We start from the raw sequence: 27,129 nt of genomic DNA on the forward strand, positions 1-27,129 counted from the left end.
CAGAGTGCGTGTTTCATTAATCCTGATGTCTTTAGCTCGGAATCGGCATCCAGGCTGCACTGGTGCGGCACCTCTTAACAACTTTGTTCCTTCGCAGACCATGTACAGATTGTGGATCTAAATCCTTAATTTACTCCAAAGGGATTCAACAAGAAGCATAGGCATATATGCCTTCAGGCCCTCAGGACTGGGTCACCAGTGTCCCCTGACAACAGGGTCAGCCCTAGAGTGCTGCCCAGGCAAGGTGCCGTGCCCTCCCTCCCATGTGCTACAGCTAGTGAGGGGCAGCGCCCGTTCTCCCACTCGGTGGCCCCAGAACCAGTTCTCTTACGTGCCACAGGTAGGCAAGAGGAGGGAGAGTATTTTTTTCCTCATCCATGCCACGACATGGTGGGAGGGACTGAACACGACACACGACTAGTCCTGCTGTTCTCATGACCCACCCAAGCCAGCTCACGACTACACCCGTCAACAGGGTCAGCTCTATTCTGCTGCCCGGATGAGGTATGGAGCCTGCTCTCCCAAGTGCTTCTTCCAGTGGGGGGCAGTGACAGTTCTCCCCCTCCCATGACCTCAGGACCAGCCAGCTCTGCCACCTGCCACAGGCAGCAAGGGGCTGGGGAGGGGGGCGGTCATCTCTCCCTCTCCCACTCCGCCACCACCACGTGGCCTGTGAAGGGTTGGGCACGTGATTACCTGTGTCCCTGTCAATGGGGTCAGCTCTACTGTGTTGCCAAGCTGAAGTACAGGGCAACTCTTGAGTGTTGCAGGCCATGAGGGGCAAGGTCATCTCTCCCACTCTCGAGACCCAGGACCCGCGTTTCCTGCCTGCGCTAGGTGGTGAGAGGCGAAGGGTGTGGGGTCAAAGGGGTATCTCTCCCTTGCCGGTACGATGTGACAGTGGGGCTAGCTCTCTCGAGTCTTCAGGGCCAGCTCACCGGCACTCGTGCCAGCAGGGAAGATTCTACTGTGCTGCCCTGAAGAGGTACAGGGCTCACAGCCCTATCCTCATGGCTCTCCGTGGTACCAGGAGCCAGACATCAACACAGACTAAGACTACAGCAGAGTCACAGACACAGATGTCGCCCCTGGCAGCAGCGCAAGCCAGGACGACATGAGGTAGCAGGAGAAAGGGGATGCCCCAGTCCCATCCCTTGCCTCCTGCAACAGGCAGGAGAGCCAGCCTCGGGGGCATAAGAATGGAAATGCTGGCCCTACCCCTCACCAAGTGCAGCAATCCGGAGAGCTGGTTCTGTACCTCTCCGGGGTGAAACGGGAGAGCTGGCCCTGGGTGTGGGTGAGAGGGAGACCGACCAGAAGGTGTGAAGGCAGAACCGGCCCCGCCCCTTGTCTGCTACATTGGGAGAACTAGTTGGGGGCAGTGCTGGAGAGCTGGCCTGCGGGCTGAGAGTGAGGGAAAGCTGCTGGACTGATCAATTCGCAACCACCCTGGCCCAGAACCTAGGGTGATGAAGTTGGCCAGCCCCAACATCCACCCCATCTATGATCCGTTGGAGCACATGAAGGGGCAGCACCTGCAGATCCAAAGCTACAGGATCTCCAGGACACAGGATATAACAGGATATCCAAGGGGAGTCCCAGTGAGTGCCCAGGATCGATAGTGTAGCAGAAGCCAGAAGCCTGAACCAGATGCATGACCCTTTGCCCTTTGCAACAAACACTCGCAAGTAAAGATGTATGGACTAGAGGGTAAACTGTGTGACTTACTGGGCCACACGACAGCTTCCACACTGAGACCTTTTATTTATTTTTTTTTTTGATTGGTTGATTTGGCTTTTCTTTTAATTTTTGTTTTGCGGAGAGGTGGCAAGGGCAGAGGGCAGAGCGAGAGGACGGAGAGATGAGGGGGTTCAAGATGCATGATGTGAAATCCACAAAGAATCAATAAAAAGCTTTAAAGAAAAAAGCATACTATTGGCAAATGGATGTTTTTGAAAACGGTTCCACAGTTTTTCTCGTGGGTAGAGGGAAAGTAAACAGCATATGGGAACCTCTCTCTCTCTCTCTCTCTCTCTCTCTCACACACACACACACACACACACACACACACACAAAAGTCATTGTATTTTTATTTTTAGAGACTATAAAATTCCATCTGCAAAATGAAGAGTACTCTTAATTTTTTTTTAAAAAAAAAAAAGAAAACATCTGAAGGACAAGGGAGCAGATGACTAGTCAGGTATAGTTCAGATACAACATCCTACAATCTGAGGGAACCAAGAGTGAAATGATAAATCAAATGTGTCAACAACTATTAACAAACACATAAAAATACTTACCTTAATAGTAGTCAATTAGAACTATGTTTCCACTATGCTATCATGAAAAAGCATTTAAAATTTTTACTACATTTTTATTGTGTGTTGATGTGGGATTCTCCTCTGTATGCTGTGAATATCATTGGTTAATAAAGGAACTGCTTTAGGCCTATAGCAAAACTATAGGGGAACAGAGCTAGGTGTGGAAAACTGAATGCTGGGAGAAAGGAGGTAGAGTCAGTGAGAAGCCATGTAGCCCCGCCAGAGATAGATGCCAGAACTTTTCCCAGTAAGGCACAGCCTCGTGGCAATACACAGATTAATAGAAATGGGTTAAATTGGTATGTAAGAGTTAGCCAATAAGAAGCTAGAGCTAATGGGCCAAGCAGTGTTTTAAATAATATAGTTTCTGTGTGATTATTTCAGGACTGAGCAGCCAGGACCCAACGAGCGGCCTTCCTACTAAAGTGCATAGAGAGCGTATATGTCCCTGAAACAACATGCATGTGAAGGTCAAAGGACACACAGGAATTGGCTCTCGCTCTCCACCATCAGAATCCTAGGGATTGAATGCAGGCTACTGGGCTTAGCAGCAAGCCTCATTACTCCCTAAGCCATATCACTGGCCCACATTTTTTTAAAAAAGTTTTTTCAAAAGCACAGCTCTCTGGAGCGTAATAAAATAGACAGTCATAAAAGTGTGTAAAAAGGCTCTCAGAAGATAAGATTTTATGAGCAATTGGACAATATGTACAAAATCTAGGTGATAAAACAGAAATAATTAAAATAGGAACACCACATTTCAAACTTCTTTTAGGAAAATAATTTTTAAAAGCACACAATTCAAAGTATAAAACTAAAAATTATTTAAAAGACTTTCCAGGCCGGGCGGTGGTGGCGCACGCCTTTAATCCCAGCACTCGGGAGGCAGAGGCAGGCGGATCTCTGTGAGTTCGAGACCAGCCTGGTCTACAAGTGCTAGTTCCAGGACAGGCTCCAAAACCACAGAGAAACCCTGTCTCGAAAAAAACCAAAAAAAAAAAAAAAGACTTTCCATTAAGGAGAGAATGAGTTACTGAATCCGTGCTGCCTACGGAACTGTTTTTCTAGATTCAAGCACCATCACTCTTAGAAGCTTCTGCAGCCATTGTTTAAAAGGACTTGACTATTGCTCAAGTCATGGACAGACCTCAGAGCCAACTAGCCTTCTACTTATGTTTTCCAAGCACACATAGTATATAGGTTACAGAATTGTGGAGGCTTCCACAGAGGTTTTAAAGGACGTCGGGATAACATGGTCTGATTCCTAGGAGAGAAATTTCTTTCCAGGGGAAAGAAATACATGAAACTGTAAACATGAAGTCTCAGCCACAGTAGTAACCCCAGGATGCTGGAAATGCCAGAAACATGGATGATCTGTCCAGGAAGGCTGCAGAGAAGAGAAACTTGTGCAAGTAGGCTCCTTATGAAAAAAAAAATCACTTGGCACCTAAAACTATCGGAGCTCCCATCAGGACATTGAATTTCTAGGTATCTTTGTAAAGTCTCCTTTTTCCATCTCTCGTTTTAGTAATTTGAATAATATCTTTCTTTTGATTAATTTGGTTAGAGGTTTGTCAATTATTTTAATTTTTTTCAAAGTGTTGGCTACTGGTTTCATTGATTCTTTGTATTATATTTCCTTTCTACTTTTTTCATTTCAATACTAATCCAATTCTAATTACCTATTCCTCTGTACTTTTCTGTCATTGGTTACTCTTTTCTGAGACCTTCCAATGCATTTTTAAGTGATTGATTCATATCTTGTGTTTTTGATATGGATACATGGGGCTACGAACTTCCTTCCAATGACTGCCTTCATTGTGTTATATATTTTACTATGCTCTATTTTAAATTTCTTTCTTGATTCTTTCCCTCACCCAATTTTGATTCAATGGTATGCTGTTTAGCTCCTATAAGTTTGCAAGCTTTCTGTCATTCTTGTAGTTACTGTTGATATCTAGCTTTAACCTACAGTGCACAGAATATAGGATGTGATTTTAAGTTATTTGCATTTTAGAGGCTTGTTTTGTGTCCAAATCAAGGCATTTTGTGAAAATTCTTTCATGGAAGAGTGTGATGTTCTGTAGATATCTCTTAGGCACATATGGTTTATGCTGCCATTTAACTCCAGAGATTTGTGCTGTGGGACAATGATCTGTACCCTGTCACTTGTATTTTAAATAAACACTGATTGGCCAGGAAGTATAGGCAGAGCAACCAGGCAGGAAGTAGAGGCAGGGCAATGAGAACAGGAGAATTCTGGGAGAGGAAAGCGCAGTCTGCAGTTGTCACCCAGACACAGAACAAGCAAGATAAGAAAGCCTCACTGATGAAAAAGGTATCCAGCCATGTGACTAACAAAGACAAGAATTATGGGCTAATATAAGTTATAAGAGCTATAAGAAGCCTGATCTAATAGGCCAGTCAGTTTATAGTTAATGTAGACCTCTGTGTGTTTCTTTGGGGCTAAAAGGCTTTAGGACCAGGCAGGACAGAAACCTCGGTCAACATTTTTGAGTTCAGTTTTTTTCTATATGCGTTTAGTTTTTCTAGTGGGGTATTCAAATCACACATTGTCTATAGTTTTAAGTCTAATAGTGTTTCTTTTATGAAATCAGATGCTCTTAGCTTAGATGCATATATATTTAGGATTATAATATCCTGTTGTTTTTTTCTTTAATGAATATAGAGTCATTTTTAATCTCTTCTGATTAGCTTTCATTTGAAGTCTATTTTGTCAGATATTAGAATAACTATATTTGTTTGTTTCTTAATTCCATTTGCCTGGAATACCTTTTTTCATCCTTTCACCCTAAGGTAGTGGGAGATAATGGTAAAGGAGGAAATATGGAGAGGGACAAATAACACTAAAGAACATCTGAAAAACCATATGGAAACCTACTGCCATAGAATCTTTCTAAAATATATACATACATGAAAGAAATCTAAATGGAGATACCATCTAATGGAGGAGGAAATTCCCCAACTAGACATTTTATGCCACTAACTAATAACCTCCAGTTCCAGAAATTGGTTACATCTTATTGAGTTGTTCAATAAAAGGGGCCTTATTGACTGCCCCCCAAACGAAACATCACAAGCTATTGCCAAGGCTTTTTGCTACTTTCCACAGCCTAATGGTAAGGTCCTATTGCTGAAGATACAATTTTACTTATTTCAGCAAACATAGAGAAATAAATGTTGGTGCCTAACTGTGAAGCTTCATTCTTACTGACTAGCATTCATCATACTGTAAAATACTCTCCACATGATAGAAAAAGAGAAATGAGCATCAATATCATCCAGCTACAAACTCTGCAACCTGCAACACTGACCTGCCTGCCAGATATGCTGGTGCAATAGTGGCACAAATGTTATTGAAGTAACCAACCATGTTTTCATTGGATTTAAGCCCCACTCCATGAGATTGAACCCATACCTGACAATAATAAAATCACTGACCAAGAATATGAGACTAGGTAGGTTCCAAGGGTCAGCAGTAAAACCTACTACTATATTCTGATAAAGGAACATAGCAATGAAATAGCTTCTAATGACATATTGTTGTGTCCATGGATCAGTGCCTTGTTCAGCCCACGTTGGAAAAGCTTCTTCTTGCAGTAGATGGAAATTAGCAAACAGATTCACAAGTATACCGTGAGCAGAGAGTGAGAGACTTTGGAGCACTCAAAGAATCTTAATGGAAAGTCTTCATAGACCTAGCCTCTAAAAGTTCACGTACATGCATAGAAGAAGAGACAGAAAAATTGTAATAGCCAGATGTTGTGGATGACACCAGGGAAACAGCATCTTCCAACACAAAAGGACTGATGATACACACATGAGCTGACAGAGACTGTGACCGCAGACACAGACAGGCAGAGGTTCAAGCCAGATGGGGTCCCAATACAGCGAGGGAAAAGTGAACAAGGAGTCTTACCCTAACAAGGAGGCTATCTATAATTTGTGCCTACTGGAAAATGGAAGATCAATTTTCTTTAATAGAGTCCCACTAGATTTACCAACCATATTCCATGGCAGGCCTCATGCCCAGGGTAGCTGACGAACACAAAACAAACTCAGTGATGTTTTTGTGGACGTTTTATTTCATGTTGCTTTATTTGGGCATATATTTTTTTTGTCTTATTGATCATTTGTTTGTTTATTTTTTTGTAACTGGAGGTTTCTTGCCCACCCACGAGTTTCCAAATAACCACTCTGAAACTTAATATTAATTAAAAGCTGTTTGACCCATTAGCTCAGGTTTTTTATTAACTAGCTCTTACAACTGAAATTAACCCATTTCTATTAATCTTTATTTTACCATGAAGCTTGGGGCTTGTTACCTTACATCTTGTTTTCCTGGTGGCTGCTGGCATCTCCCTGACTTTGCTCTATCCCCTCTGTATCTGGGCTACATCAATAATCTGTATTGTTTTCAGTCATTTGAATTGTCCTGACCAAGCATGCAAAAGAAAGTTCTTTGTACCTAACTCTGATGTAGCCCATAGTTGCCTCTCAGGAGTTGAGTGATGGCTGCTTTTCATTGAAGACACTTTACACATAGGACGTAGGACTCAGATGATATGAGCTGGAGCTGACATGAAAGCCTTTTTCCTGTGATCTATCTTCTGTTCCAAGAATTACTATGCAAGCTGCCAAAGGAGAGAAAGAATTAAACAATCCCACCCCACTGCAACATCCACAAACCACAACAATTACCAGCATGGCAAAGTATACATAAAGGTGCGAAAAGTTGCACTCGCCTGATGGTGGCAGCCAACAGGCATCTAATTGGACGTAAGGCCCACTCAGCAGAAGGAAAAGACATTCCTGGTACTGGAAACCTAACCACCTTCCTGGGACTAGTTTGATCACAATCCTTAGTAAAGAATTTACTACTGTCACTTTGCTAGACTAGCACAATTGCTTAGTACATTCTAAATTTATATTATCCTTGTAAATGGAGACTGCTCGTTCGTTTCCCAGCCACCCAGACCCGAATAATCATACAAAACTATATTAATTACCACACTGTTTGACCAATTGCTTAGGCTTATTCCTACGTAGCTCTTACATATTAAGTAAACCCATTTCTATTAATCTGTGTACTATCTCAAGACTGTGGCCTACTGGTAAGTTTCCAGTGTCTGTCTCTTTCATCAGATACATACTGTCTCCTTGACTCTGCCTACTCTCTCTATAATCCTTATACCCACAGATAGTGGAAGTAACAACCCCTCATCAAAGAAGCCTCTCTTTACAGTAAATGGATGCCATCAAAGAAAACCACAACTGGTCAGAATGCAGAGATCAACAGATCATGGGAAGTCTAACCCCAAGGGATCCATCTACATCAGTTCCTGAACATGAATCATATTGTAAAAACATCCATCCAACCAAAAGCCAACTAAACATTCAATGCAATCCCCGTCAAAATTCCAACACAATTCTTCAGAGAAACTGAAAAAATAATCTTAGATTTCATATTCCAACACAAAATCAGCAGGATAGCTAAAATAATCATGAGTAATAACTGCTGGAGATAGCCTCATTTCTGATTTCAAATTATAACACAGAAATAAAGTAACAAAACACCACAAAGAAAGATTCATTGAAGAATAAAATAGAACTGAAGATTCAGACACAAGGCCAAGCACCACTCGCAGATGATTGTTTTACAAAGAGGTCAGCAATACACATTTAAGAAAATACAGACTTTCTAACAAACGGTGCTGGTCCGGCTGGATATGTCTATGTAGAAGAATGAAACTGGCTTCATATCCATCATCCTAAAAACAATTCTAAATGGATCAAAAACCTCAGCATAAGACCTAATGCCTGCTAAATCCGATTAAAGATAAAGTATGGATTACACTTGAACTTATAAGTAAGGAAAGGGCTTGCTGAACAGGAACTAGCACAAGTCATGTAAAATTAAAAAGTTCCTATACAACAAATAATATACCTAAGGGAACAGTCTGACCGAGAGCTGGTATATAGACTATGCAAAGAACTCACAAAATCCTTAAACATAAAGAGAACAAATATACAAATTGAAAAATAGGGTATGGAACTACATCGAGAGTTGTCGAAGGATGAAACACTAAGAAATGCTTCTTAGATGTTCAAGACCCTTTGCTATCTGGGAAATACAAATTAAACCCACTTTGAGATTTCATCTCGCCTCAATCAAAATGGCCAAAATAAAAAATAAATAAATAAATAAAAATGACAGCACGCTGGTTAGGATGTAGTAGAGTGGCGTGCAGTGGCTTCCACGAGAATGGGGTCCATGTGCTCAGGTTTGAGTACTGGGGTCCCCAAGGTAGTGGCACAGCTCGGGAGGGTGCGGCCTCATTAGAAGTACACCACTGGACAAGGGTTTTGAGATTTCAGAAGACTCATACTATTCCCTGTGTGCTCCTCCCTGTCTCCTGAGATGTGGGGTGTCAGCTGTCCCTGCCACTGTGCCTTTGCTCTGCCATCAGAGACTCCAACCCTCTGAAACCATAAGGCCAATTCAAAGCTTTCTTTAGTAAGTTGCCTGGGTCGTGGTGTTTTGCCAAAGCAACAGAAAAGTAACTCAAAGTACTAACTGGAATGGGCACCATCACGACCAGTGTGGAAGTTTCTACAGAGCTGACGGGAGAGCTACCACACATCCACCTACACTTTCTCTTTCGTACTCACTGCTCGGTCGTCACAGTAGCTAGGAAGTAAAAGCAGGCTAGATTTCCATTAACTGATGAGTTAGCAATGAAAATGCGGGACATTTAAATAACGCAATAGTATCCAGCTGTTAAGAAGATAAAAGCATGGAACGTGCAGGTAAATGGACAGAATTAAAAACAATCAACCTGATTGAGGTAAGTAGACGTCAGAAACAGCAGATTCTTTTCTCGTTTGTCGATGTTAGCTTTTAAGTTTTCACTGTGGTCTCTGGGTATTTAGAATGCTCGAGGTTAGGTACAAAATAAGGGATCATAGTTGGAGGAGATGGCCTTTCATGTCAAGGGAAATAGGAGACAGTGTTACATAGGAAGAAACGATCAGGAAGGATTAGATGGCATGGGGAATCGGAAGACAGCAGAGGCGGGCAAGTGGACGGGAAAACTAACAGTAGAGGCCTTCTGAAAGCCCACTGTAGAAGTTTCCATGGTTACTCTATAATGAGATAGCAATATACTAATGTCTCACATTACCAAATAAAAAGCTCAGTACTGGGAATGGGTTAATGATTTTGGAGTTGTTGGTCACTGGGGTTGCTTAGAACCACATCCCCACCAGGCAGTGGTGGTGCATGTCTTTAAACCCAGCACTCGGGAGGCAGAGGCAGGTGGATCTCTGTGAGTTCGAGGACAGCTTGGTCTACAGAGTGAGTTTTAGGACAGGCTTCAAAACTACACAGAGAAACCCTGTCTCAAAAAAACAAAAAACAAAAGACAAAAAAAGAAAGGGAGGAAGGGAGGAAAGGAGGGAGAGAGGGAGGGAGGGAGGGAGGGAGGGAGGGAGGGAAGGAGGGAAGGAGGGAAGGAGGGAAGGAAGGAAGAGAGAAAGAAAAAGAAAGAACCCCTGCCCCAAACCCTACAGAACACTGGCAATGTAGTTAGTTACCGTCCAGACTTGACAAAGACATTGCTGAAGATATCATATACTCGAGTCATATTGTTGATGGTGGACACGGATAAGCAGATTCACTGTAGTATTTCTCTGTACGCATTTGACATTCTCACCAACTGAAAAAAATTCAAAATGCTCAAAGTCCCCTCAAGACTGAAGAGATGGCTCAGTGGTTCAGAGGAGAGGCTGTTCTTTCAGGGGACTCAGGTTCCATCCCCAGCACCCACGTGGTGGCTCAGAACCATCTCCAGTTACCATGGATCTGGTATCATTTTCAGACTACTCCCAGGGGGGACAATAGGCACCAATGCAATACACAGGCATGCATGCAGACAAAACACCCATACACATAAAGTACAAAGCCTTAGACCTTGGGCAAGAGGGGGGCCTAGAACAACAGATTGCCCTAATAAAGAAATTAAGAAATTATATTAACTGATGTTGCAAAATAGAACAAATGATACTTATGTGTTTTTTTTTAATTTTTGTAAATTCGATTCTTTCTTTAGCTCCAGAGATAACCAGTTACAAACAGTTCTCACAAGATAACCTTGTAATGCTATCTGCTCTAAATTGACAGAGATTTTGGTGACAAGGTCTATCTCAGACCACCGGGTTTGATGATGCTGTCAGAACAGGGCCATTGGTCGGAAAACGAGGCAATGACAGGCACAGATGCTGAGTGTGTGCTAGGACAGGCAACTAAGCTATACAGAAAAGGCTTAGAGCGCCCCCATGTGGTCAGTCAGGGTTAAGGCAAAGCCACGGCTTCTCAATATGTGAAAGTGATTAGTGTGCTTCCTGACCTCTTTATGCCAAAGGGCAGCTACATCTGCTGGTTTTTCAAGACCATTGCTCAATCTCACACTCTTACAGATTTATTAAGATCTCCGTCCTCAATGGTAATAAAAGATCAGTTTCCAAGACATCGTTTCTGAAAAAGAATAAAAAACAGCCCAATAATTTTCAATAACAGTGTTTCCAAAGCGATTGGTTTTTATACATTACATTTTTTGCAGATAGTAGAGTTTATAGGATAGACACAGGCTCAATGACACACAACCACCATTACAGTGGGTGGCAGTGTTAAAGGAGGGATGTGAGTAGGGTTAGGAGAACAGAGAGAAACACTTTTAATTAACTACTTATAATTAAACAAAAGAGTTTGATAAAAAAAACCAGCAAATCTCAGTGTTTGAGCTTCAGAGGAAGGGACAACATGGCAGGAAGCAGAATCAGGAAACACACCCACTTCCACGAAGGGGAAGACCTCCTTAGAGAAGAAGGGAGGACTCACCTGGGCTGCTGCTGTAATTACCCAATGACTTAACATCTGAAAAACTCCAGGAACGCAACAGGATTCTGATGTCAAGGCTATAGAGTAGCTAGGAGGAGAATTAGGAGAGGGTTACTCCACAAATTTTAGAGATTGCTAAAGCTGTGGAGATTTTAATTACATAGCAAAAGTGGCAACGAAAAGGACAAGAAAAAGATGTATGGACAAGAAGGGGTTAAAAGAGATGTGGCTAAGCCTGGCGGTGGTGGCGCACGCCTTTAATCCCAGCACTGGGAGGCAGAGGCAGGCGGATCTCTGTGAGTTCGAGGCTAGCCTGGTCTACAGAGCTAGTTCCAGGACAGGCTCCAAAACCACAGAGAAACCCTGTCTCGAAAAGCAAAATAAACAAATAAATAAATAAATAAAAAGAGATGTGGCTGAAAAGTATAGTACAAAAACAAAAACAAAACCCCCCTAAAGTGTAACTGAGCAATATATAAACAAAAGCAAAATCATCATTAAAAAAAGCAAAATGGACATTAAAGAATACAAACTAAGAAGAGGGTACTGCTGGAGGATAACGCTGAACTGACGTGTGAAGTGCTCAGGTCCCTCTGGCTTCAGGAGTTTCCTCGTGGTCCTGGGTGGGAAGCCAGTGGTCTCTGCAGCCTCAGTGTTCTTGGGGTTCTGATGCGAGAGAGAGGCCTAGAGAGCCCTGCACCGTCTCGTGACTTCTGCTCCTGCCGGTGTGTGCAGAGCAGTATCTCCCTGCAGTTTCCCTGCTTTCTCCTGGTAGCTTCCTTCAACCCGTGCAACACAAACACACTTTGACAGTTCGTGTTGTAAGGTGAGAAGGAGAAAAACTAGAATTACGCATTGGGGGGCTTTTCTGTGAACATAGTTTTCAAATAACAATTGCAGCTGACCCTAAGAAATGTGTCCAAATTAAAGCATCACATCAATCCGGTCGGCTGTACTGACACATCTTTAATCCCAGCACTCAGCAGGAAGATCTCAGGAAGTCAGTTTGGTCTGCATAGCCAGCTCAAGGCCAGTCAGAGCTACACAGTAAGACACTGTCTCTAATAATTAATAATAACAAAAAATTATACTTCCCCTCAGTCCTTTATCTGAAATTCTCAGAACCACAAAGCACTCGGAATACATAAAACCAGTCATAAGCATGAAGAACTGAACCAGACTGACCAATTATTCCTACTCTTTAACTCACCGCAGTTATTACAAATACATGTTTCGTTGCTGATCTATGACCATGGTCCCCAGATACTTTTAGGAGTGTATAATACATTCTATCTTTTTCCTAAATCCATAATGATCTGATTTCCAAAATATATCAGGCTGCAAAATTTTTGAATTACAGATTCGTGGACATGTTCTAGCAAAAGAATAAAAGACATTATTACCTACATTCTTTTGGCCACTAACTATTCTTTATTACTTGATTTATTATTTGATGCCTCCTAATCATCAAAGACATGCTTCTTGAGTTCACTACGTTTTTATTTTGTTTCGGGTTTGGCAGCCCTGGGGACTGCACTCAGGGCTTCTGGCTTGCTAGGCAAGCACTCCGCCACTGATCTACAACTCCAGCCCATGGGACCCCGTTTGGAAATTACCTGATAACTAACTCCCTTTGTTTGGCTGACAGCCCATCAAAGGGATGCTTTCAATTTCTTTTTGCTGTCTAATAGAACTTTTTCAACATTGTTCCCAGACCTTAAAAACTTCCTTGGCATGCTGGGTGGTGGTGGCACATGCCTTTAATCCCAGCACTCCTAAGACAGAGGCAGGTGGATTTCTGTGAGTTCAAGGCCAGCCTGGTCTACAAGAACTAGTTCCAGGACAGCTGGGACTGTTCCACAGAGAGACCCTGTCTTGAAGCCCCTCCCCCAAGAAAAACAAACAAACAAACAAAAGCCTTCCCTGGCAGAAAGATCTTTTATCAAAGTAGAAAAACAACCCACAGCCCTCCACTCCTGCCAACTCAGCAACAGAGAACTAATGTCATCTGAAGCCAGAGGCCTGGTCTGTAGGGAAGTACAAATCAAAACACGTTCTCCTCTCCAAGTTGTTGGGTTTTTTGTTGTTGCTCTTTGGTTATGGTGTTTATCACCGCAATAGAAACTATAAATAAGACTGTGTTTAGACATAGTCATAAAAACAATAGAGCATTGGAACAATGAAACAGTAGATCAGTAGAACAAACCTGAAGACCCAAAAATGAATACACATATAACTTCAGCCATTAACATTTGAAAAGATGCCAGAAACATATGCTGGAGAGAAGAAAGCATCATCGACAACTGGTGTAGGAAAACTGGATGTCTATCCACACACAGAGGAGTGAGATTAAACCTGTATCTGTGAACCTTCACAAAACAAACACCAACTGACCAAACACTTACACCTAGAATCTAAAACAATGAAACTGCTAGAAGAAACTACAGGCGGTACCCAACATGATACAGTTGTGGGAAAGCACTTTCTGAATAGGACTCCGTTTGCCTAAAAATTAAGGCCAATGATCAACAAGTAGTACTTGATAAAACTAAAAAGCTTCTGCGCTGCTAAAGAAACAACCAACAGAGTGAAGAGGAAGCCCAGAGAATGGGTTAAAATCTTGGCCTACTGAACACCTGACAGAGAATTATATCAAGGGTATATGAAGAGTTCAAAAGACAAGGAATGAATAAAACTGATGACCCACTCAAAAAACGGACCTGGAACATGCACATAGAGTCCTCAAATGAAGAAAAGAAATGGCTTAGAAATAATTTTAAGAATGTTCATCATTGTAGTTAGAGAAATGCAACTCAAAACAACTTTGAGATTTGATCTCACCCCAGTCAGAATGGCAAAGATCAACAAAGCCACCAGGAATAAATGCTGGCGATGATGTGGAGGAAAAGAGAGCCCTCGTTCGCTTTTGCTGGGATGGGAACTGGGGCAGCCATTATGAAAATCAGTGTAGAGAATTTTCAAAGAGGTGAAAATAAACCACATGACCCAGCTATACCACTCCTTAGCATATGCCCCCACCTTTGCACCTTTAGCTGCCCTAAGCAAGCCGCTTCATCTGGCACACACCCTGGCAGCCATAATGCTCTACCAAAGGCCTGAAGCAATGCTGTTAGTAACCACCCACTGAAGCTTCAGAAACGATGAGCCAAAATATCTTCCCTCCTCTCAGACTGTTCCCAAATATTTTGTCAGAGTGATGGGAAGCCAGTGCCCTGCTTCTTAACGATTTATTCAGAGCCTCCCATTTCAGAAATCCTAATAAGTGACCTTTCCCGTGACAATTTCTTTGCCTTCTTTTTTTCTCATTGGGTTTTTTTTGTTTTTTGTCCAAACAAGGAAATGCTGTCCACACAATGACTTTTTATTCAAAGGAGGACATGGGAGATTTTCCTCCACTGCAACTCATTCCGAGCCCTCCTCCCCTTCTTCGCGCACCGGAGAAAATAGTTGGACAGCAAATCTGAAGGAACGCTGAGCTTTGCTAGGCTCGTCTCTGTCCTTTTCCCAGCTTTCCTAGGGCAGCATCTTCCACATCTCCTTAGGAAACGTTCTTCCCATTGCATGCCCTATACAACGCCTGCCTCATTCTGGAGTTTAGAGTCTGGAAACGCACTAGCTGTAATGTGACCTGCAGGTTCCCACTCAACCGTATGCAGTGTTTGCTAAATAGTGTTGTAACCACTTTGAATATTTCTTTTTTTTTTTTCAAATTTGATGGGGACTACTTCAAAACTCCAAACCCATTTTAAAATTTTGCTATTGTATATATTTTATATATAAACATAATTATAAATTCTATTGAGGTGGGATTCCCCTCTGTATGCTGTGAATACGTTTTATTACCATTGGTTAATAAAGAAGCTGCTGGCCTACGGCAGGGCAGAATATAGCAAGGTGAGGAGGAAAGAAGGCAGAGTCAGGCAGATGCCATGTAGTTGCCTAAGGACAGCAGAACCTTACCAGTAACCCACAACCTTGTAACAATATATAGATTAGTAGAAATGGGTTAATTTAAGATTCAAGAACTAGCTAGACATATGCCTGAGCCATTGGCCAAACAGTGTTGGGATTATTCGGGTCTGGGCATTCAGAAAACAAAAGCGCAGTCTCCGTTTACAAGAATTGATGCGCAATTAATAAAAAAATCAGAGAGAGAAATTAGGATTCAACCTGAAGGTCAGAAAAGCAAATCAGCCAGCTCTTACCTCAAACTCAGTCCAAAAATGGCGATTCTGCCTTCAGAAATCTCAGAATAAAACTGAGCCTGAGAATTGTCTCCTTCCATTTTATAATCCTTTCTAGTTCTGGGATTAAAGGCATGCACAGCCCAGTTTCTATGGCAACAAACTAATGTGGCTACTGGGATTAAAGGTGTATGCTACTACTGCCTCATGTGTAAGGCTGACTAGTGGGGCTGTTTTACTCTCTGATCTCCAGGCAAGCTTTATTTATTAAAATACAAATGAAATGCCACTACATCCTATGCACATATTTAATCTTGTGCCAGCTCACACACACACACACACACACACACAATCATGCATACCACACACACTGCATAAACTACCTCTCTAACTAGTGGTACCAAGTGTCCTATGCTTCTCATTGGAATTCAGCCAATCAAAAGCATAATCTTACTGGAATCGGTGAGGTTTGGGGAACAAGCATTCTCAAACTATTCATGTTTCTGACACATAACTGATGCTGATTGCCTGAGTCCAATTTTCACACAAGTTTTCCTTCGCTAGGAAACTCCTACGGGCTGTTAGGATTGGGTCTCTGGAGAACACCGCTGGAACTTGGGTCTCTCTTGGGTTTCTTTTTCTAGCATCCGAAACGCTACAACCCAGTTTCCACGCTGTCACTGGACAAAGGATGCAGGATCCCCTCAGAGAGGCCACAGGCTTTCTATGGCTCTGGTTTCAAGAACACCACATCCTTGCACAGCCCCAGGGACTGCGACCTGACTGGGGTGTTGAGGGAATGAAGACAACACAGAGACGCCCAGAAAAGCTGGGTTTGAGAGGACTGGGCTCTCTGATGGTGAAACTGTGGCACCTCGGAAGCTCGGTGTGTCTATTACACGGAGCTGAACAGGCAGGCAGAAGTCCTGGAGCAAGGCGCGGTTTAGAGCAATTAGGGGGCAGGGCTTATGGTGAGTGGGGAGAACCAAAGCCAGGGTTCTGGTATGACCGTGTCCATGGCAATCAATACACATTCACTGAGAACTTCCTCTGCTCCCTGCAGGGGGCCTTAGGTATCCACAAGACTACTCTTATTCTAAAGCAAGCTAAAGGCTAATTCCTGCTTGGTAGGATTAGCCAACTGTTAACGGTGGGTAGTCTGCCCTCTTTCTCCCAGGAACAAGACTCCCATAGATGAAGTTTTTTGCTTTGTTTTGCTTCTGTTATTTTTAATCTGAGATGTGTATTCTCAAAAAGATAGTGTGTTACATTTTCTGTTTTATACTATGTTCTCAGATTTGAACATAAGACCTATGTTCACATCCGAGAAATTAAATTTGAAAGCATTCACAATTCAGGGATGCTCAGACAACCAGCTCACTAAAGTAGAAGCTAAGCCAAGCCTTCTTTCCACGTGAGATATTGCAGTTCTATTTAAGGGGTGGATCATAAACCAAGAGCCTCTTGATATTTAAAACTAACTTACCTGATGAAGCTGACTCGAACAGAAATTTTCTTTACTCATACCTCATTTGAAATTGATTCATCTTGATTTACTGTAGGAGTTACCTTTCTTTCTTTCTAGTGTGTGTGTGTGTGTGTGTGTGTGTGTGTGTGTGTGTACAGAAACATGCCATTGTGCAAGGGTAGAGGTCATAGGGAAACTCCTAGGAATGAGTTCCCACCTCCCACCCTGTGGGGTCAAGGTCGGGGTCAAGGTCATGGTCAAGGTACGTCTTGCTGCTTGTGCCACTGCACCTTACTCCAGTCTCATTGGCCTGTGAGTTTCCATGTTATTTTCCTGTCGCCTTTCGTCCTTCTGTAGGGGGTCAGGATTCCAGGTGTGTACTGCAGCATCTGGCTAATGTAGGTTCTCAGATCAAACCCAGATCAGCAGCCTGCACAACTAGCACGTTTACCAGCTGGTCCACCACCCCGCCCCCCAGCCTCAAAGAAGTTTATTTCTTACTACTTAAAATTACATTGCTTTACTTTTCCAAAACCAGATTTTAAAGCTATCTTTCCAGAATAAGGAATTTTTTCAACATATTTTTTCTCTTGCCTACTGAAGTAGAATAAGGTAGAAAAGTCCAATACTGGTTTATTTATTTAGCAATTTACTTCAAGCACTACTTGTACTGCCCATTTGCCAAGTCTGACTTCAGTGCTACCTGGAACAGAATGACCTGGAGGACCAGCTGAAACAAGGGGCCTTTGCCCTTTACAACTGCTGATTGCCACCCTGCCCTGTAGCTTTAGAACAGCACTTCTCAACCTGTGGGTCGCGACCCCTTTGAAGGTTAAACAATTATTTCAAAAATGGTTGAACATCAGATATCCTGCATATCAGATATTTGCATTAAAATTCATAACATTAGCAACATTATAAACTAGCAACAAAAATAACTTTATGCTGGGGGGGGGTGTCACCATAACACGAACTTTATTAAAGAGTCGCAGCATTAGGAAGGTTGAGAGCCACTGCAAACATAAAATGAGAACGCAGCTGGACCTGGCACCCCAAGCCTTTCAGGAGCTGTCCTGGCTTCCGTCCACCCTGACACCTCCTCTCTTCCACTATCGTCGGTGTCAGGGTGCTCATCCCAGAAGGACCCCCGAAACACTACCACTTTTCCTGGTACAACTGTAGGTTGTTTTTGTTTCTTTTATCTTCAATCTTCACAATGCTTCAGACATTATGAAGACATTTGCTTTGATTTCTTCCTGAGTTGACAGTTTTTAGCTGGGATCTGAGCATTCCTGTTGTAATTGTCATCATTTTTACACTGTGAATTGATCTTGTTTGTCAACCTGAGTAGGCCTTTGGTGTATGGGGTAAGATGTAGAGAACCGTTCCAGAGAGAGCAGTTTGCTCATTCTAGGACCAAGGGCCTCACTAAAGGACCACATCTAATTCTTGCACTTATTATATTGTTAAAACCGTAGCCGGGCGGTGGTGGCGCACACCTTTAATCCCAGCACTCGGAAGGCAGAGGCAGGCGGATCTCTGTGAGTTCGAGGCCAGCCTGGTCTACAAGAGCTAGTTCCAGGATAGGAACCAAAAGCTAAGGAGAAACTCTGTCTCAAAAAATCAAAAAAAAAAAAAAAAAAAAAAAAACCCAGTAATCTCTGGATGGAGAGAGACAAGGGTGTGTCACAGATGTGGCCCCTTCAGAAAGCAGTGTCTTCAGAATGCTGTGGCTCTTCACTTTCTAGCTGGCAGAGATTCCAGGTTCTTAGGACCTGATCACCAGCAAAGACAGCAATCGCCCTTCTGGAAACCAAGTTTTTCTTTATATTCCAGCCCTTCCTCTATGCCTAGCAGCAGATGGCAGGCCCTCAACGAACACCAAATGAAGTTAACATCATATCAGTGCTGCCTCAGACACAGCACGTGTCTATGTGGTCCCTGACTCTCACTCCAGTCTCAGCCAACCGTCATATCTTCCTTAAAATATGTTTTCCTGAAAGAGATCTAATATGCCAAACTTGCCTACCTTTTATAAAACTTCCATTTTTGGCTGGAGAGATGGCTCATAGGTTAAGAGCATTAACTGCTCCTCCAGAGGTTCTGAGTTCAATTCCTGGCAACCACATGGTGGCTCACAACCATCTATAATGGGATCTGAGGCCCTCTTCTGGCCTGCAGGCACACATGCAGACAGAACACTGTATACATAATAAAATAAATCTTAACAGAAAAAAACAAATATATATAATAAATATAATATGCTAATATATACTATAATAATAAAAAGAATAAATTAAAAAATAACCTTCCACTTCTCTGGCCTGGTTTTCTACCAGGCCCGCACAGTCATTCTTTGATCAGACATTTTTGATTTACATACTTATAAAGCTTCACCCCTGAAATAATCAAGCATCATTCCTTCTTGACTTCTGGCCCCAGATCAAGAATTACTCCCTTACTACACTCATAGTATTTCGGGCATAAATTAACACATGATATATTTACCTTTTGCCTCCATCCTAAGCATTCCTCATAATTATCTGCTGTTTTATACCAAATTATTCCAAATTATTGGTACTCACTAGTGCTAAGTATTTTAACCATCTTTAATCAATGGTTTTTAACCTTCCTAACACTGAGACCCTTTAATATAGTTCATGTTGTGGTGAACCCTAACCATAAAATTATTTTCATTGCTACTTTGTAACTGTAATTTTGCTACCTTTATGAATAGTAATGTAAATACCTATAAATACCTGTGTTTTCTTTTTTTTTTGTTTTTTTTTTTTTTTTGGATTTTCGAGACAGGGTTTCTCCATAGCTTTTTTGGTTTCTGTCCTGGAACTAGCTCTTGTAGACCAGGCTGGCCTCGAACTCACAGAGATCTGCCTGCTTCTGCCTCCCGAGTGCTGGGATTAAAGGCGTGCGCCACCACCGCCCGGCTAATACCTGTGTTTTCTGATGGTCTTATGTGAATTCTGTAAAAAAGTCGTTCAACCCCCAATGGGGTCAAAACCCACAATGCCTTAAAGAGGTACACAAAATTGTAAATTTTATTTCTAAAACTATGCAACACATCCCCGCATTAAACTTGAGACTTAATTTTCAGCTCTTCCTGAGGGAAATATGTTTAGTGATGTCTTTTCCCAGAGAAGCGCCACTCTAAATTTAATTCTGTATTCATATCAGTGTTCCTAGATCCTGAGAACGAAACCTCATCTCGACGTGGTTGTTTGAAATCGAGTTCCTCTCTTGTGAGTCAGCACAGCTGGAACAGACCAGCAGTGAGGCTGCCAGATCAAATGCCAGCACTGATGCCTACAGGTGCTAAGGACAATGCTACCCTCAGATTCGCAGTTTTTAGGAAAAGTATAGGCCTACTCTGTTAACCTGTTTGATTGTAAATGATAAAATATTGAGCACACTGTAGTCACAAAACTTATTTTTAACTAAAGGCAGCTACCACTCACTACCCTTGCCACCATTTCTTTGTTTTTTCCCCTCACCGTTTCAGGAGGGAGGTGATGCAATGATCACGTGCTACCTATCAGCTAAAAGAATAAGGTAGTTTTTATAATTCAAAATACTTGCAACATAGGGTTGTTTGGACTTAAAAGTAAACTGAGTTTTAAAAAATACATTTTTCAAGTTGCCCAAATTAATACTTCCCCTTCAGTGTTCTAGTTTAGGAAGACAGTTGCCTCCCTTCCCTCTTCACAGTAGTATGCTGGCGAGTTTCAGGTCAACTTGATACCACCTGAAGCCATCTGAGAGGAGGGAGCCTCAACTGAGAAAATGCCTCCATACTATTGGGCTGTAGGCAAGCCTGTGGAGCATTTTCTTAGTGATAATCAGAGAGGACCTAGCCCATCGCGTGTAGGGCCGCCTGAGCTGGTGGTCCCGGTGCCACCCGAGCTGGTGGTTCTGGGTTCTATAAGAAAGAAGACTGAGCAACCATGGCCTCTACATCAATTCCTGCCTCCAGGATCCCTGAGTTCCTGCGTTGGCTTCCTCAATCAACGGGACTCAGGATGTGTAAGCCAAATAAACCCTCCTTTCCTCTCCAACTTGCTGCAATAGTAATCCTAGCTAAGACAAGCGGTACATCATAAATAGATGGGATTTAATGGATCAAAGTTCACTTTCATGCCCATGAGTTATAAACTAGAGACACGCCCACCAGACTGTGTCTGACACAAAGCAATTGTTTTAAAAATTAAATATTTTAAAAGTATTCTCTATTACCTATAAGAATTTGTTTTAGTTTAATTTTTAAAGTTTTTTTCTTCTCCCACCACCCCACCTACCACCCCATACTCTCTACCCACCCAACTTCTAATTTCTAAAATTTGTAATAGTATTAGTTTTAATTTTTTTTTAGCATTTTCTTTTCACTACTAACAAGCAGTGACTTTAGGATCTGCAATAACTATTACCTCCCACTTCCAATCGACGTAATTGATAAATAAATACAATGAAAAGCAGGCCTCGGAGTTTTCTCCAGATTTTTTAATGAATTCAAGAATATTCCAAGAAATGCAATCACCTGTAGTGGAGGCTGAGGCAAACAAAAGCATCACAAGATCGCTAAAAGCCTTAGGCAGCCGCATGTCTGTTCTTCCCTGCTATAATGGAGCTTGTGATGGAACGCAGAGATAAGTAAGATTGTCTCTTGAGTTTTTTTCTAATTCATAGACCTTAAACAGACAAAACACAAGAAACTTCTACTTAAACATGTGAGTTCTAAATATTATTTTTACTATAAATTTTGTTCTCTCCATATAGACGGGAAGGCCAGCCTTTGGTATAAATAATGTATTTCCACGACAACATGTAAAGGAACCACTAGCGTGCACTGTCACTGCGGAAGTCTTTCGGTACGGGCACAGCAAAGGCCTCTTTGCTCTCAGTAAGCGCTCTGGGCTGATGGATGAAGACGCTGAACTTGACACCCTGGTTGTTGGCAGCTCTGACAAAGCCGCTATTGGCAGTCATCGTGATGGCTTTCAGGGTGTCTCCTGTCCCAAAAATCGTTAATGAGCGGCTGTTAATTTTTGAGCTTGCCACCAGTCTCAAGGCGCGCTCAGAAGGCTGGTCTGGGACCACGGTGACTCGCTTTATTAGCATAGCGGCCCTCTCTCTCTCTCCTGGGCCCCCTAAGGTGTCTAGAATAGACTGAAAATCCTTGACAGCAGATTCACAGGCAAACAGCTCCTTGTCCTTCATAAACGCTTCCAGCTGAGGCAAGACCTGCTCCTTCCTCTCCTGCTCGGCTTGCTCTGTGAGTACTTTCTCTTTGAAGACGAAGTGGCAGCCTCCATAGCTCATGGCAGATACATACGTGATTAAAGTAGTGATGTCCAGGTTGACTCTTCTGCACACGTCCACCTTGATCTCCGTGGGAAATGCAACGTGCGCCAGGACGTTGTCTCGGTCCACTCTCGTCACCTGCAGAAGTTCTTCGTCCTCATCGCCGGGCTCGCTCTCGCTCAGCTGCTGCTCTTCAGGGTGGCTTAGCAGAGAGTTGACTGCCACGATGTCCCCTCTGACAGAGATGCCCATATCTCTCAGCTTCTCTGCCATGGGACTAGAGACACTATTGTAAAATGCAAACACGATGTGAGGGTTGCTATACTGCACCGGCTGCTGGCGGCTGGCCTGCAGGAAGTCTTCGGCCTGCTCAATGATGCTTTTGTCGCCATACTGGCCCCTGCCCAGCCAGATGTTATGCAGCGCTTCGGCCTTCCGGCCAATAGCTTTAACCCACGTGTGACCGCCATTCGCTACGACATCCACCACAAGAGTCTGCTTCTCTCCCAAGGTGTCTGTGTAGCCGAACACACGGAGAACGCTGACAACTTCTTCCAGGTTTTCTGCCGATTCCACGATGGCTTTCAAGTGTGTTAGGTTTGTGCTCTGTAAGTGGGATTCTTTAATAGCTACCTTCCCAGCCTCTATTTTCTGTAAGAATTTCAGCTCGGCCTTCAGTTTGCTACACAGCTTTGCGCCCCCTTCTATGCCACCTTTTCTTGATCTAGAAAGGGATTCTGCTCTCTTGATCAGTTCCTTGGCTATGGCAATTCTTTCAGAGAGCATGGAGTGTGAAGACATGCTGACAGCATTGTTCCTTTCATCGAAGACAACAAACAGGGAAAATCTCAGTGTTCTTCCACCACAAGCATGATTGAAAAGTCCAACCTAGCAACAAAGTTTATGAAGATTGAGAATATGAAGCTTGGCTTTTGAGAGAGGCTCCTTCCTTTGACAGCTGAAGAAAAAGCTGTAAGCCTGAACTCTTCCTGAAGCGAGTTGGGTTCTGAGACTTGTTCAGACCTTCATTTCTTTGAACTATGAGATCCACAGCCAAGTCCTATGTTAGGATAAAAAGCAGGAGTTTGGCAATGTGTTTTATATCTCTATCAATAACTAGTCTTGGGGCTGGAGAGATGGCTCAGTGGTTAAGAGCATTGCCTGCTCTTCCAAAGGTCCTGAGTTCAATTCCTGGCAACCACATGGTGGCTCACAACCATCTGTAATGAGGTCTAGTGCCCTCTTCTGGCCTGCAGACATACAGACAGAATATTGTATACATAATAAATAAATATAAAAAAAAATAACTAGTCTTACTATTCAGCTACTAAAAAATGTAAAGGTTCCAAACACCAAGATTAAAAGGTGAAAATAGCTTCCCTTATGCACTTTCAGTTAAAGAACCCCTACCACCCTCCCTGCCAAAAGCCCTTGCCCCCAGGAACCTAGACTCTCCCCAATCCAGCCAAGTCCGCTCCCTACTGCCGACATCTGGTCTCTTTTCCAGAGGGACATCAGACTGTGCCTTCAACTATAACCATCCCCACTCTCCAAGGATCCACACCAACAATTCCACCCATTCCTGCAACCTCTAAGGAGCAAGTGTCCTGCTTGCCTTCCAGCACCTTTCTCTATATTCCTTTCAGGTAGGGAGGCAGCAACTCCTGCCACGAACCACATCCATCCATTTCCACTGAAAGAACTTATCCCAGTCCCTAGCTGGGTAGCCTAGATTCGCCCACTAGCTCAATTCTGCCCATCCCAGCCAGCTCTGTATATCTCTGATGTACACACCTGGTCCCTTCTCTAGGCAGACACCAGACTCATGCCTCCAACTCCAACCATCCCTACAACCTGATGACTCCCTCTCTATAGGGAGGGGCTTTACCCCCAAACCAGCAACTTCACTTTCCCCTGAAACTCACCTAAGGATACTGAATGCCTGCCTTCTGGACCTCATACTAGGCAGCAATCCAAGACTCACACTACCAATTCCAGCAGCACTCACTGCCTGAGGAAAAGTACTGAGCACCTTGCACAGGCTCCTGAAGACCAGCTGTGAGAATCCTCTACCTCTACAGAGACAGACCGCATGCACAAGACCTCCATAAAATCAAGTCAGAGAAAATATCCCAGCATAGGGGAGGGGAAGTGGGCACAAAGTTTCACCCCTTACCAAGAAACTATCTGTAATTCATAACCACTGGGAGAGGAAATACGAGTTTCCTTCAGTGGAATGACACTGTATAATATCATCCGAACTCCAGGGCAAATCTCATGCTCAAGAAGAGCTGGCCAACACAATATGGAGTCCGTGTTTTTCGTGTGCTTTGTCTTTGTTATTTTGACAGAACATGAAGTCAGGTGGGAGGGGCGGAAAGGTAGATCTGAGAGGTAAAAGACTATAATAACAATATAGTGTGTGGAAGAAAATATAAATTAATCAAAACAAAAAAGTTTCCAACACTGAAGAAATGTATTGAAGAAACTGGGAAGACCACTCATTGGTTGGGAGGATTAATACTGTGAAAATGACCATCCTACCAAAAGCAAATTCATACTATATTCAACACACTCCCCATCAAATTTCCAAAGCAATTACTTACAGAATTTGAAAAAACAATCTTAAATTTCACATGGAACAAAAAAAAAAACACAGAATAGCAAAAACAATCCCAAACAACAAAAGAATGGCTAGAGCTATCACCTCAGATTTCAACCTATACTACAGAGTTATAGCAACAACAGCATAGCACTAGCATAAAAAGCAAACACATTGATCAATGAAAAATAAATTGAGGGTTTATATGTGAACACTCCTAAAGCCACTTGATTTTTGACAAAGATATTGACAATACACAATGGAGAAAACAAAGCATCTTTAACAAATGGTGTTGGTCAAACTAGATAGCTAAAAAGTAGAAGAATGAAACTTGATCCTTATCTCTCACCTTACACAAAACTCAACTCCAAATGGGTCAAGGACCCCACCCTAACATCTGATATCCTAGCTGGGTGGTGGTGGCACACGCCTTTAGTCCCAGCACTTGGGAGGCAGATAAATGGATCTCTCTAAATTCGAGGCCAGCCTGGTACAGTGAGTTCCAAGATAGGCTCCAAAGCTACAAAGAAACCCTGCCTCGAAAAAAAAAAAAAAAAAAAAAAAACAACTCTGATATCCTAACTCTGAGAGAGGAGAAAGTATAAAACATACTAGAACTCAATGGCATAGGATAGGACTTTCTAAGAGGACCTTTATGGCACAGACATTAAAAACAACAATTAATAAATGAAACCTAAAACTAAAAAGTTTCTATTCAGCAAAAGATGCCATTACTTGAGTAATGAGGCAGCCTATAAAATGGGAAAAAACTATCACCTGTACACCTGACAGAGGGTTAGTGTCTAGAATATATAGAGAACTGAAAACATAGCCATAGAAATCAGGACATTACTAAGGGGCCGTGGGGAGGGGCTTTTAAGGAAGAAGAGATGGATACACTGGTGTGAAGGGTTAAATGTTAAAATGGATCGGGAATGGCTAAGCTGGAGTGAGAGGGGAGTGTAGGGTGTGTGTGTAAATAACACTAAAGACCTTTCAAAAAAGACACAACCGGTCAAGGTGCAGGGAATATAAGGCTGCATCATATAAGGCTGCATCACTCTGAGCCCTGAAGGGAACACAGGTAACCCCTCCCTCCTTGACTCAGAAGCAGTGGATGGCTACAAGGACCCTCCTCTGGACACAGCAGGGCAGCTGTGTCTATGAACTCACACTGGCTGTGATAGCATGCACTTGTACAAGCAGGAGCTAGACCAAATACCAAGCACGGAAAGCGGAGTTAGGCCCAGAATCCCTTCACTAGCCAGGCAACTACTGGAAGTTTTAGCTGCTGGGAGAGGGAAAGAGCATTTTCTCTAAGAGTATAGCCCCAGTATGGAAGCCACTCTCCAAGGGAAGATCACACGTTCAAGACTATGTGAAGGAGGGGTGGCGGTGGATGGGTAGGGAAGGTGGGGTAGACCTGGGAATAGTTGGGAGAGTCAGAGTGAATATGGCAAAACACATGATATGAAATTGATATTTTAAAATGTAAAAATAATCGTTTAAAATGGCACAATTTGTCCTAAGCAAAAGTCTCTCCTAAACTGGTACTAGGGTGTCTCACCTTTTACGCCTTCCTTGTTTCCTTGGTAGGGTTTTCCTTGAGACAGTGTTTCTCTATATAGCCCTGGCTTTCCTGGGCCCACGCTGGCCTTGAACTCAGAGACCTGCCTGCCTCTGCTTCCCAAGAACTGGGATTAAAAGTGTGCACCACCACGCCTGGATGGATGTCTTTTAAGAAGTTGTCTCTTGATTTCCACAGAGTACAGATGCGAAGGAATCGAGACTGCGTGATTTCTGCATGTGACGTCAGCTGCGTGTTTTAAAAAGAACAAAGGAGACAACCAACTTGCTCCTGTTCCCATTCTGAAGGAAGCGCTGTAAGAGGGACTCAAAAGAGCACGCCAGGGTGGCCAGGCTGCCTGTTGGACTATAGCGAGGTGGAAGGGCCAGGGGTGAGGTGCTTCTAGGGGGTTATGGTTCCCATCTGGGTCCGTTCACCTGCACAGCTGAGCCTGGCCCAACAGGTCCCGATCAAACAAACAGGCTCCTGCTGGCCCGGGGCTTAAAGGCCAGAATAGGGAAGACGCAGAACTGACCCTTCCTGCCGGGACACCCGGCCCAGTCCCTCCTCTCTTCCCACCTCCCTCTCTTCCCCACTCACTCCCTCAGTCTCCGGATCCTCACCAGCAGCGCCACAGGCCCCGCGCGCACATGGCGAGGGCACACAGAGGCAGTGTGCAAAGACAGCTCAGCAGCCAGCCCTCACTTTGCTCTGCTCAGACACTCTCCGCCCG

At 43.1% G+C, this 27,129-nt stretch overlaps 2 protein-coding genes across 6 annotated transcripts in view; both read right to left on the minus strand.

Annotated features, from left to right (window-relative positions):
- The window catches only part of LOC121432742 (60S ribosomal protein L37a-like), a 27,454-nt gene extending 16,172 nt beyond the window's left edge, over nt 1-11,282 (minus strand). Inside the window, exons 1-4 of one of the 2 annotated variants that reach the window (XM_041630895.1) lie at nt 11,242-11,282; nt 10,819-10,878; nt 9,939-10,060; nt 6,811-6,976 (exon numbers count right to left, since the gene is read on the minus strand). In XM_041630895.1, the coding sequence (XP_041486829.1) occupies nt 6,811-6,886 (76 nt within the window). In that variant the 5' untranslated portion in view covers nt 6,887-6,976; nt 9,939-10,060; nt 10,819-10,878; nt 11,242-11,282. Of the gene's footprint in view, nt 1-6,810; nt 6,977-9,181; nt 9,303-9,938; nt 10,061-10,818; nt 10,879-11,241 lie in introns of those variants that run through there. The other variant, XM_041630896.1, reaches the window with a different exon arrangement.
- Nucleotides 9,178-27,129, minus strand: CUNH7orf25 (chromosome unknown C7orf25 homolog). Of its 4 annotated transcripts, XR_005972214.1 has the most exons (5): nt 27,020-27,129; nt 11,242-11,329; nt 10,751-10,878; nt 9,939-10,060; nt 9,178-9,263 (listed from the first exon to the last, which is right to left on the minus strand). XR_005972214.1 is itself a non-coding variant. In XM_041630892.1 (2 exons), the coding sequence occupies exon 2, from the start codon at nt 23,026-23,028 to the stop codon at nt 21,763-21,765; it is 1,266 nt and encodes a 421-aa protein (XP_041486826.1). In that variant the 5' UTR covers nt 23,029-23,287; nt 27,020-27,129; the 3' UTR covers nt 21,406-21,762. The 4 variants fall into 4 exon arrangements, 3 of the variants coding, with proteins under 3 accessions (XP_041486826.1, XP_041486827.1, XP_041486828.1); XM_041630892.1 differs by lacking the exons at nt 9,178-9,263; nt 9,939-10,060; nt 10,751-10,878; nt 11,242-11,329 and adding an exon at nt 21,406-23,287; XM_041630893.1 differs by lacking the exons at nt 9,178-9,263; nt 9,939-10,060; nt 10,751-10,878; nt 11,242-11,329 and adding an exon at nt 21,406-23,477 and having other exon boundaries at nt 27,020-27,111.

This window comes from Microtus oregoni, unplaced genomic scaffold (assembly GCF_018167655.1).
Source record: "Microtus oregoni isolate MIOR12 unplaced genomic scaffold, Mior012 000035F_ref0000213, whole genome shotgun sequence".
Lineage (NCBI taxonomy): Eukaryota > Metazoa > Chordata > Mammalia > Rodentia > Cricetidae > Microtus > Microtus oregoni.

Coding starts and splice junctions, on each gene's coding strand:
- CUNH7orf25 (XM_041630892.1), bottom strand. CDS start 23,028: ATGTCTTCACACTCCATGCTCTCTGAAAGAATTGCCATAGCCAAGGAA.